Source organism: Coloeus monedula (genome assembly GCF_965178545.1).
Source record: "Coloeus monedula genome assembly, chromosome: 1".
Taxonomy (NCBI): Eukaryota; Metazoa; Chordata; class Aves; order Passeriformes; family Corvidae; genus Coloeus; species Coloeus monedula.
This window is the reverse complement of record NC_138781.1, coordinates 107731322-107744203: the sequence shown is the minus strand read 5'-3', so window position 1 is coordinate 107744203 and position 12882 is coordinate 107731322. Positions and strand designations below refer to the sequence as shown.

Genomic DNA, 12882 nt, shown 5'->3' with positions numbered 1-12882 from the left:
ATTCAATGTCTCTGCCTTCATACAACATTTTAAGATACCGCTCCATTTTGGCCTCATTCAAACCATGTCATAGTGACCAGATTGAGTATTTTCTTTCTGTCCAAGTCCTTTGAGGTATTTACACGTTACCCTTCCAAAGATAGTATAAAGAAGTCAATTTAGAATTTACCTTACTTACACATCCAGTGGACTGTATGTGACCTGGAGTCCTGCCCCTTTTGTGTAAATCATAGAATCCCAGAATGATTTGGGTTGGAAGGAACTTCAGAGATCCTCTCGTTCCTCCTCTCCTGCCATGGACAGGGACACCTCTCCCTAGCTGCTCAGAGCCCCATCCAGCCTGGCCTTGAACTCTTCAAGGGATGGGGCATCCACAACTTCTCTGTTCCAGTGCCTCACTATCCTTGTTGTGAGGAAATACCTGTGTCTTGGTAGGTAGGATTCCTCCGTAAGAAATAAACAATTCTGCACCATTTTTTACTCATGTGTACGATTAACTTGTAATTACATCCTTTGTAACAACGTGGGGAGGTAGCAAGGAGATGGCACAGTTAATGAATAATGAAGCAGATAGTTTTGTTCACAAAAGGATGGATAGTGCTTGTGTGGTCATCAATTTCTTTCTCTGGTTTCCTATCAAAGCACAGAACTAGTTGGTATTCAGAGTAGCCTGTGTTCATTCACTTTATATTTACAGACGTTACAGTCATGAGTGTTGCTCAAGTTCACACTCTTCTTGAAAGTATACAGATATGATGGTTATGAACAGAACTTTTATTTACATACTGTGTGAAGAAAAAAAAATGTGGGGAGGAATGGGGAGATAAGAAAATCCCACATGATGTACATAAAAAGTATTCGTTAAATCCTCCAAAAGCAGGAAATTCATTTTCATAAGAGGAAATAAGCACTGCTTGAGACAAACTTTATTTTCGCTTACACACAAGTTAAAAATAATATATCCTGCACATTTGTTACAGTACAAGGGTGCATATTGTACCCAGAGGGTCCTTTCTGTAAAAAAGGGATCATGAAATCCTATCAACAGACTGTTATTTTTCTGCTGGAGATAAATCAGGAAGATTAATGAGGTTAAGTTATTGCTGTCTAGTATGCCAGGGAATGAGTTTCTAAATTAGAATTTTAATTGTATGTTCTGTTGCAGTCCTCTTACTAATTCACATTTCACTGTATTTCTAAAATCTTTCCTTATACGGAAGTCTTAAAGAATTTTAAAGGAATTAAAGTAATGGAGTTTTTAAAACTTAAGTGGGTAAAATGGAAATGGCTCTAAAAGCCTATCAAAACTAGGTTGGTTATCTGTCAAATCTTTAGACCACTCTGCAGAATCTATGAAGATTTCTATTCCTGCCGTTGAATATTGCAATTTAGTTTCAGGTGTTACTTTCAGTATTAGATACTAAGATAAGAAGTTACCCCAACAGATCTCATAAATTGGTTGGGTTAAAAAGATATGGAAAGTAATTCTTTGTTAGTTATTACAGAAGTACTCTATGACATTCTTTTTTGCAGCCTTGTCATGATTTAAGACCAAATGACAGTTGGTTATTGGAGACTGAATATACTAAGCTATCAAAATATTTCAATCACCGATATATGCAGCTTTACAAATCACACAACTTCCATTCCACAGGAGAGGGCACATTCCAGGAAAGAAGTTGGGTGGGTCTGTGTGGTGGTTCCAACCATGCCGTGTGTTCTCCTACAGTGTCTCTCTGGTCACCTCATCCTCTGGGTCATTTCCCCAAGGAATTCTAGACACTGTCAGATACAGGACTGGGTACAAAAAAAACCCTTATTCTTGATTATCTTGTTCAAATGCACTTAGCACCTAAAAACCAGCCTTCAGCATGGCTGGCACTCAGGATGTGCTATTCCTGAAGGTGTACAACACCTTCACAATTTTCACAGTGACTGACAAGTCACTTTCACTTAAGTTACTTCTCTGTTCTAGTGAGCTAGTGAGCTACTCTCTTGTCCTATAGCATTAACTAAATTTCATGTGTATTTCCCAATGCTATTGTCAACTAGAGCTACACATGCTGAGTGCTACAAGTATCTTTGTCATTTATAGTACCATACTGAAGCAGTTTTATCATATCAATACATTTTCTTTGCACTGCTACAGCTTGGCTAGACTGGCCAGTTGTCCAGGAAGTAGCAAAGCATGTGACTTTAAAAATACAAGCGTATGAGGAAATGCACTAATTGAAAGCACTGCCTCTGAAAAATGAGCACACCAATGCAATCACAGAATTAGTACCAGGTTTTTTCTTATTGTGTGGTTTTAGTCCTGGGTTTGAAATCCAAGTGTTAAGTAAGGCATGCTGCAGTTAGTGGAGGAGGTAATGGTTCCTCTTCCATTTCACCATTTAATGCAGGTTTATGCATGATATTTAGTGTCTCAAAAGACCAGAAGCACTTCTGCTTTCCTACTCTTCTTCTCATGTGTCATGCAGACTAACCTAAATGCACCTGAGAATGAAAAGACTGTTTCCTACCTCTGGCTATGCAAAACTTTGAGTGGATGTTTCTGGGGTTTTTTACATCAGTTCAAGTAGGAACAACAACATAAAGGAGCATCAGGAACAATATCAGAGAGGTGCTGTATGTCAGACTACAACTCTGTATGTGCTTTAAAACTGATCTGCATTTTTTATCTCACGCAGAGGAAACTTTATATAAACTATCAGGCTAATTTTACCAGAAAAATCTGAACACAACAAGTTTTAGCATTAGCATCAATATATTCTATTTGCAACAGTCTGTTGGGTTTTGGGGTTTTTTCCTTCTGTGTTCAGACCTAGGCTACAGTAATGCACCAGTAAGTGCTTTTTAGCTGCTGAAGGCAGTTTACATTGATTAGATAGATTTTCACATTGGCTCTTGCAACACACACTTTTCAAGGGCAGGAACAGTAAAATGTTTTTTTTTTAAATTCCATTATTTGAAAACTGGACATAATTCTCAGTGATTGAAGCTGACAGAGAAGGAAAAGCTGATGGTGAATATATTCTCTAGTGGCAGGCTGTCATCCACAGATGCTCTCAGTGACCAAAGCAATGACTGAAGTACGAAGAGCTGCTTGCATGCAGTGGGTTGCCATCAGTTACCACTGCTTGCAAACACTTGGGAAGATCTATTACTTACAGGTGATGCATTTTCAATGATGAAAGCTTCACTTAAAGCGTCTAGAAGATTAAAAATGTTGTTTAATAGCTTGGATCTCCCTGCAGATTTCTTTTAACGTAACTATCAGTGACCCTTTTTAATTCCTTAATAGTCTAAATACTCAATTATCAACAAACTGAATGTGACGATTTTCATTTTCTGTTTAAAAAAAGAACAGTTAATGTTGTTAAGTCACAAGAACATCCTCACATGCCAGATATTTAGCAGATTCTGAATACTGAAAATCCAGTGAACTGACAGATTTACTGCACTCACACATCTTGCAGTTTTCATTAAATGATCCTGAAGATCCTTGTCCTCCAAACATTTATGGGCTTGCTTAAAAATAAATGTGTATTTACTGGGGTTTGTAAATAAAAAGAGTCTAATGTGACCCTAGGATCTTAACTCAGACTGTAATGGATGCATTTTTTCCCATCTGTAATCTCCACATACAAAATGGACACAGCATTAGTGTTAAACTAGTAATGAATCTTCGCTATCAAATTCAGGGCATTTTAGGCATCTAATTTAGCTTCAACGCAAAGGACTATAGTAGAAATATAAGTTTCTTCTCTAGCTAATTGAGTTTAGACAAGGACCTCCATTAGGACCACTGTTAGTTGTCTGGTCTGACCTAAAGTAGACAGGGTGCATAACTCTCTGTTGTGTAACTTAAAAACAAATCCAGAGGTATTTATAACTGGATAGGTCAAATTACCAGTGTTGTTAAAATACATCTTCATCTGGTTATTCAGAAATAACAATGGAAGATTAATGTTATCAGTGAAGAAACTAAGAGTCAATAGAGAAAATCAGATATCATAAAGACCCAAACACTTGAAAACAAATCCACAGGTCAAACTGAAGACTGTTACACAGTGCAATATGCATTTCTTTGTACCTACAAATAATATTCTTGCTTATTAAGTAGGCAGAGCGAGATTTATTATGTGCTTAACTTCTCATTTCTTTGCATGTAAGAGCCTGCTTTTTGTAAATGACATTGTGGGAGACTACACTGTTGTCACCTAGCAACTACAAAGTATTTTTTGAAAAAGTTGCTGCTTGGTTTTTGATTAATAATAAAAATAGTAATTCCACACTTTACATTTGCAGATCTTAAAGCACTTACACAGATGTAAATTTTTTGTGTCCTTATCTGGAACCATGAAATCTAGGATAGAAAATGGGTTGGCAAAGATGACAATCAACAGAGATACAAATTTTATTCTGAAGATCTCACCCTGTTACCCTCATTCCAGCCTATTCAAACTGTACTTTTATACAGGTCCTTTCCAATATTTTTTGGCCTTATGAATTTTAAATGAGGAAAGGGAATAATTTTTAAAAATCTGTATTTGCAATTATTATCTCCCCCTCTCATTTGAGATATTGCAGTTATTTTCTAGTCTGAGGGTCACAGTGAATTAGCCCTTGGCAAATATTTAATTTTTAATGGAAAGCACTGCAGTATTGAGTTAAAGCACGCAAAAGTATCACATTCATCCTAAGATGATCCTGCTGCTGCATCACTGACCAGTTTTTATGTTGCATATAAAGCAGTTCTCTGTAATTAATTTTTCTTCAGAGAGTGTTTTATCCTGATTATTGAAATATTTTCTACTGACAGAATGACAGTTGACATGCATACTGAAATGTCTGCTGTAAAAACAGCTGTCTTGAAGAGCATTTCATTTTTCAAGAAGATCACAGAGGCTGGGTAGCCAAGGTTCTGTGTGATTTTGAGTTGAAGACATACTTATTTTAAATTATTTGAGAAATGTCCTATACTCATTTTCGGTTCTCTATTGCCCTTACGAAGCATTTGTGGAGTGAAGCTGTTTGGGGGCCATATTTCTTCCTAAGGGTCCACAATTTTAAGAAACTTCTAAGGATGAATTAGAATGAATAGCCACAAAGATAATGTGTGGGCTGCTGTGCAGCAGCATCCTTGGAGAGTGATATGTCAGGAAAGAGATTTTAAAAATTTCTGTAATGAAACGTGTATTTCTCACAAGTAAGGAAAGATCTTGACAGATCATCTGTTATGACATATCTGCTCTGTTCTTTGTGGGACAAATGAGATTTCTCCTTATAATACATTGTGGATTATCATTCTATTGCTGTTTGTGTAATGGCAGCACATGGGGAATTTAGGAAATGACACTCCAGCTGTCTTTTACAATAAGTGGTTTTTTTTATGCTTTTGCACTGTAATACCTCTTCCTTCAAATTATCTTTGCTGTACTTTTCTCACTGTAATACCAGTGTGTATCCCAAAATGAATTTAAAAGAAAAATGGATCTGCATGAATTATGTCTTATTTTCCCTATGAGTTATGTTTTATTTCATTCACTAATTTATTGATAAAAACTCAAAGAAAAATATATATCTGAAGTTCTTTTTCTATAATACATTTTCAGTAAAGAAAGTGAAGTCAGTAAGCAGTAGCTGGAAAATGTAAATCTGTTTCCTGGTTTTTGCTGCTGTGTGAGGTTTGATATATATCTATTCTAAAGAACAGAATTATCTGTGTTGCAGGTATATTGTGAGGAGATAGTTTATCTGTAAGGCTCATTAAACTCATCATTGTTTTCAGAAGTGCCAAACAGGTGGAAGAAATTGAACTCATACATTGTCGATGAGACCCAGACGAGTTTTCAAAAGCAGTACATTGCCCGTTCCCTGCGCATTCCCTGAATTCAGCACCATCTCAGTCTTTCCCAGTTGCCTCCAGAGACTGATTTTTTTTGATTGGGTTAAAGCAATTTTGTAAAAGTTCATTAGTGGGACTGAAAGAAGCAAGATGTCCCTTGGAATATATTTGAGTCTTCCGTATTGCAAGGTGTAGGCTCAGAAGCTGTGTCAGCAGGACTCTTTCCTCTGTAACAGTACATGTAATGCTCAGTGAATTAAACTCAAAACCACTTGCTGGGTAGTGTCTTACGTATCAATTCTGTGCACTAGTCTCTAGAAGAAGAACTGTAAGAAAACTAGAATTTTCAGTAGTCTGCCTGGCTGTCTGAAATGCAAAATCCACATCAAATTTTAGATAAGATGAATTGTTAGTTTGTTGTCTTTGGAGCTTGCTGCTGAACATTTCCATCTCTACTTTGCCTTTAACTGTGTTTAGTTGCTCATCGCCCAGTGTTGTCTGAGAGTGTGAACTTCGCAAGAAATTGAGACACAGATCTTTGCCCATTGCCTTATGCAGTTTGGTTGGACTTATTAGAAAAGTAATTTCCATCCAGCCTGAGCTGAAAGTGGTCTAGAGTGGGAGGGCCTGCTTGTTTTAGATGCCACTGGCAAATCTATAATCAGATAACGATTGACGCCTTCTTGGCAAAGAGCCCCAAAGCTGTAAATCATCTTGGGATTCACAGGGTTCCACTTCTCTATCCTGGTAGCAATCTGTGTTTCTCAGAGCTGTACCCAATGATGGTATGCTATGATTAAGGGGAAATTTATTTGTATTAGTGGGTTTTAATAATTTCAGTTTCCAAACCATTAAAAATTTTCTAAGGAAGTGCGGAGAAATGAAGGAAAAACGAATTGAAGCCACTGACAAGGCTTCTGGTTTTCTTGAGTGACTATTTATAAACATTTTAGAAGTAGTCCCTATATTCCCAGGAATTTCAAGATCATAAGTTGGAAACTGGTACTCAAGTGAACTTACTAAAAGAATACCCATTTTAGACACTGCATGCCCTTGTGTTCTGTGGACTTCCACAAGAGTTCAAGGGTTTGTTTTGACTTTTATGCTCTTTGTTATTGGAAATCATTGGGATTTGAAAAACAATCTTCTTCGAATTTGAGGGCGAAGGACACTAAGGGTAGACCATTTAATGGGCATTATCTATTTTAAACCCTCAGTATGTGTTGAGATCTTGGAAGAGATACAAACTTCCCAATGTTTTCCCTATTTAGTGTGGTACAAAAGATTTCATCTCCTGATCATTCTAGTAAAAAGATGAAAACATCAGTTAAGGCTGGCCATAATCATGATAGAATTACAATAATTTGCTTGGCAACTAAGTGTTTTTTAACACAAGATTAATATTTCTGTAAGAAATTTTAAAATGCATCTTTGTCATATGACTTACAGATATAATGTATAAATTAAGAGATTGTGCGAATGCTCTTTTACATCACAGAAAGCACAGGACAGATAGGGTATAACAACTTGCTTGCTGCCCTTTTGGCAGCTTCTGTGTTTTATTAATGTAAAAATAAACTTTTAGCACCTTCAACTTTCTTATTTACATGAGATTTGTTAGCTAGAGCCCAGAGGTTGGGTGAATATGAGATTATATCTTTCACAAAATGACATTGGTTTTATTCTCTGAGAAAATAATCATCATGGTGGCGTCATAAATTGTGCTTAAGGGAAAAAAGACACGTGTGCTAGTTGAATCCATGGTTTTTTAAATGCCTTTTTTAAATGTTTGGATCCGTGAGGTTGTCTGCCAACAAGTAAATGAAACTTGGGGTATGTCAAAAATAAAACGTATCAGTACAGTCTGTAATTTCTACACTCAAATACTGGAGCAACTCCAACACTGATGATGAAGCTCCTTCAGCTTCATGTGTGTGTGTGTATGAGAACTATACGGGGAATCTGGGTAGCACAAATGAAGGACTCTCACTGTTGCAAGAACGCAGATTTGGAAAGGTTTAATAGCACTTCACTTGCAAATAATTCTTCTTGCTATTACACAGATAATCTCATGTCAAATTTTAAGTAACATCTGGAGCTATGCATAAATACCATTTAAACAGGAGACTCATATTTTTGCTCAATAAAAGAATCAGTTAAATGACACTTTAACAACAATACCCACAAGTACTGTTTGCCTTTCTCTTTTGTTTATCCATAAGGTAACTGTTGCTGCCTGCTTTTCTTAATGTCACTTTCTTTCCTTTTTTTAGAGTTTCTTTGAAGGACAGTCTGCACCGTGGGATTCAGCTAAGAAAGATGAGAACAGAATGAAAAATAGATATGGGAATATCATTGCATGTGAGTGTTGACAACATAATTGTGCACTTTGTTAACTTCCCTTCAGAACTGGGTAAGAATGACCACCAGCCTTGTGCTCACATCAGGCTTATATTCCTTTTCCCTAATTAAGAAGATAAAAATGAGGGAAGATGGGGTTCTTGGGGTTTTTTTTGAGAAATGTCAGATTTAATGCATTTTCTCAACTGCCCTTCTGTATACTTTCTGTCCTGCGATCAGCGTTTGGCTAATGGAGAATGACACCTTTAACCAGTACTCGGCTCTAACAGGTCCCAAACTGCTCTTGTCAGCTTAGCACTAGAGTACCCATGATCACATCAATACCTTGGTATTGTGTTCTGGATATTTTAGGAGCAGACAATACTGCTGTTTAAGTGTTCCACAATAACAGAGACAACTACCCTGGCTTATGCTAGACAGAGTCTAAGGTAAAAAAGGTAAACCATATGTTTTACTTAAAAATGCCAGGCTTAATAAAGATTAGACATACTAATAATCAAATAACTTGAGGATATGATAACATGCTTTGGTTAGTAACCCCTAAATCTCGCATTGTGAGAATTCTAAAGCATTGTGACTAGAGATGCTGCACATGAACATGGAGGCAGGAAATATATCAAGTTCAGTAAAATTATATTATTTACACACTGATGTTGTTGCACTTCAACCTTTAAGTTCTCAGTGTGTACGTAGGAGATGATCCTTTCCCTGTTTTTTCCCTTTAAAATCTAAATTTAAGATGTGGAGTGTATGTGTTTCTAATAGCCAGCCAGATGAGCAGGTATAAGCAGAGAAATAAGCAGCCATCACCTTGTTTTGTAAGCATGAAAGTGAAGGGTGGTCTTTAAGGAGGCATCATTTAATGGTACTGCTGGAGTTCAGAAATCATGTAGAATCCCAGGTACACAGTACAGCAGAGAAGAATAAGCCGTGCTGATTGTCTGAACAGTCGGAGGACCTGTGGAAGGAGTATGTAGTGCCTGTTTCCACTAACTTCAGCACCTATTCCAGGTGCTTGTCCAGGCACATATCTGCTTAGGTTTCCTCATCAGTGAACCACGTGGACTTGACAGAGAGAAGAACAGGTCTTGTGGAGAAATGGTTCAAAATAGAGCCCATTTGAATGCTTCTGAATCACCACCTCAGGAAGTCCTCTCTGCAGTGCATGTGTAAAGAGTGTAGAGAGAACAGCTCCCAACTTAGTGATCTACAGTAGGTGATGTGAATAGGCCCAGATGGGCTGAGACTGACTGCAAACAGAAAACAGCTCTGTAGCTTGCTGCAGAATGCGAACCCACAGGAAATACACATGGAGGCAGAGGTAAATTAAGCAAGAGATGATCTGCAACATGGTTTTGAGTGGCCATGATAGTATTGCTATGTATTTTGGATGTACACTGTGCTATATACTCGAAAAGGAAATTAAATCTTCTAGAGAAATGGGATTATCATGATGGGCTGGTGCATATACAAAAGCAGGTAAGTTAGCTAGATGTGGTTTTGCTTGTTTCCGTCCAAGCAATATTTAATGTGTAACACACTTGGTTTTTTATGAAGATATAGCAATACATTACATGAGTAACAGCTAATCATTTAAGTAAAAATATTGAAGGCAAAAATAAGAAATGCAAAACAGTTTAATGCTTATCCTTGCTTTGTGAAATTTTGTTTCCAGCCCAAGCCTATTACCATAGATCTTCTCTTGTAGTCAGGTTTAGTCTGTCACTCCCCTCTTTAATGTCATGTTAGACATTGTCTTACACTTTGACATCCTTTGGTTGAAGAAAACCAGAAAACTGCAAGTGCTTTATGTCTGAGGTAATCAAGTGATGAATAGCCAAGGGAGAACACATAAAAGGTATTAGATACACAAATCAATGACAATTACAAGTGATACTAGAGGCTTTCTAAGAGGCCAAATATAACTCAGGACATTTAGATCTCAATTTACTTGAAATGTCCTCAGTATTTAGCAGAAGGAGGGAGTTGGGTGGAGTTTTTATCAATAATACTTCCTGTCTATGTGGCTGTGAAAACAAAGATAACACAAGTTAAAATTAAGATCTACTAGAATTAAAGGCAGTCTCTTAAAAGAAGCTGAAACTGCCCACAGTTTGTAGCTCAATTTGTTGTTTGTTGTTGTTAAATACGTGTATGCAAATGCGTAGTTAACTTTTTAATTATTTTATGTGGTTTTCTTCTGCATAAATGATTGCATTTCTCAGAGTCTGAGAATACAATTTGAATGCTCTACTTTCTAAAATTTGTCCCAGATAACTGTGTAAAGTATATGCTTTCGCTTAAAAGCATTTTAATAAATTCCCCTTTTATGCTATGTTCAAACACTTAAAAATCCAGTGGTTCAGATGCCACTGACTATGGGTACATGATTATAATGAAATATATATTTTTTCTGCAAAGCATATTTTTTTTCTCTCCATTTACCGTCTTCATTTAAATTTTTCCCAAGATACTACTGTTAGATTATTGCTTGTAGTCATTATTGTTCTCAGAGGGAACTAAAACAATAGCACTAAGCGGCCAGCATTGCAGGAGCTTGTCAAAATTGTAATATGCTTTTTGTTACCCAAGTGATGTGCATTTAATTGGCTACAAGCATGCCCTACCCACTGTATGACAGTGGCTACAAAAAATTGAATCATGGTCACAATCCAGTCACCGCAGGAAACATGGTCCTCCTCTACTGAACAAAAAAACCTGTGGGTTTTCTCATTAGGAACTAAACCCAGCATGAATCTGCTAAATTAATCTTTCTTCACCTAAGAAAAATTATGTTTCTGCCATAATTGTGTGGGGTTATGCATGGATTTTGGTAAAATTTATTCATTTTTTTCCTCAGGAGAGATCTTGAGGTGATTTGGGAATGGAAGGGGTTCTGTCTTTATTTTTACCTAACTCAATATTGACTAAATCAGAAGAGAGTATTGATCACAGCTTTTTAAAGCAGCTAAAGATTTCAGGTGAGACATTTACAAAAGATTTGATTTGCAGAGAATCGGGAAGGCACATCCCAAGAAAGAGTCATTGCCTAGGCATGCTAATAGACCAAGGTCTCAAGGGGCTTGTTACAGATCAGTCTCCAGGCTGGCATATACATGTTGTAGGTAACATGAGGCAAGAGAGAATAAAATGCTTATATTCATTATCTATTACCGTATTCTACAAAGACAAATTTATTCTAAGATAACTAATTTTGAAAGCTTTAAGTGATCAGTGGAAAGTTAAATTAGATCTCCTAATGTAAGGGTATCGAAGTAACAATGAGATGGAAAAAGGGAGTATTTAAAAGCTACACAAATTGTCAAGAGCAGCTGAAGTATAAAGGAAAAAAATACCTTAAAAATCTGGACAGTTAACCTAGAGGCTATTTAAAAATCAACACGCATGTTGAAGAATATGGCTTGTGTGCCTCTTAGTTTTAAATCTGCTTGACATTAAGCATAGCCTAGACACAGTGACATTTCTTTGTGTTGACATAAGGATTTTTTTGCAATTTAACAAGTGTTGCCATGCAGTAAGGAGTTAACTTGAATTCTCAAACCAATAAAAAAAGGGGGTCACTCCATTTGCACTGCAAATGAATGGGTATTGGACAGACCATTACCTCCAGAATTCCCAGAAACTTAGCTGAGAATGCAGTACTAAAAAAGATTCACATGAGAAGAAAAAAGGCAAAGAGATGATATGAAGATATAGGTATGAAGTAACTTCTTTATTTTGCTTAATCCAAAGCAAGAGTTATTGCAAGGAAAGTAACAAAGAAAAGATACCATATTATTCATGCATATTATTCAATTGTATAAGTCAGTCAAAAACAAATAACAGGAAGTTACGTTTTTAAGATGTAGCTAAGAGGGAAATCTAAGGTTGTTTTGCCCAATATGGAACTCATTTCTATGCCAGTGATCAAATAGGGGTTTCAGTTACCTAAATACAGACATGTGGTGCCATTTCAGGTGAGCCGGGACATCTGTGCAAGACCAACGAATGCGGCACATGAGAGACATGTCATTCCATAGTGGCAGCTGAAAGCTAGGCAGTATATCCTGGTGGCTACATAAAGTGCCATGAGATGTTTTGTGCTTAGACAACTGAGCCCTGCCCTGTGTAATTCAAGGAGTACAAAAGTGTAGATCTTTACTAGGCTGAGTTGTGCTGGTGAGAACGCCTGTAAGGCAACGATGTGGGAAATCATGAAAATATGGATGAAGATATACCTGAGTCCAAACAATCTTGACTTCTGAGTCTGCTGACTTTAGAAGAAGTTGGATCAGGTCCCAAAACTGTAAAAGCAGCAGCCATGGCTGGAGCTTAGGAAGTTCCGTAGTATCTTTCTTAAGTAAGATGGATTTTTAGGATTAAGATCCTGTGAGCCGAATCTCTGTTCTGAAGAAACTGATAAATAGCTTAATTAAGCATAGAATAGCAAAGCACTTGGATAAGCGTAGCTTGGGAGAGTCAGACAAGCAGGGGTTATGTAATGGAAGGTCACAGCTCTTTAATTTTAATTCTTGGGAAAGAATACAGAGGCTGAAAAAGCTAACCTGATTAACATAACTGATTCCAGTATTCCAGCATGTTTGAAAAGCTCATTCTTGAAGACTGTTGAGTGAAGTAATCCCAAGAAAATAGCAATGTAAGACCTGTGT

At 36.9% G+C, this 12882-nt stretch overlaps 1 protein-coding gene across 7 annotated transcripts in view; it reads left to right on the top strand.

The window, feature by feature from the left end:
• Positions 1-12882, top strand: part of PTPRM (protein tyrosine phosphatase receptor type M) — a 454349-nt gene that overhangs the window by 385692 nt on the left and 55775 nt on the right. For all 7 annotated transcript variants that reach the window (XM_082290787.1, XM_082290786.1, XM_082290784.1 and 4 more), the window contains one exon: positions 8125-8212. In XM_082290787.1, the coding sequence (XP_082146913.1) occupies positions 8125-8212 (88 nt within the window). The remainder of the gene's footprint in view (positions 1-8124; positions 8213-12882) is intronic.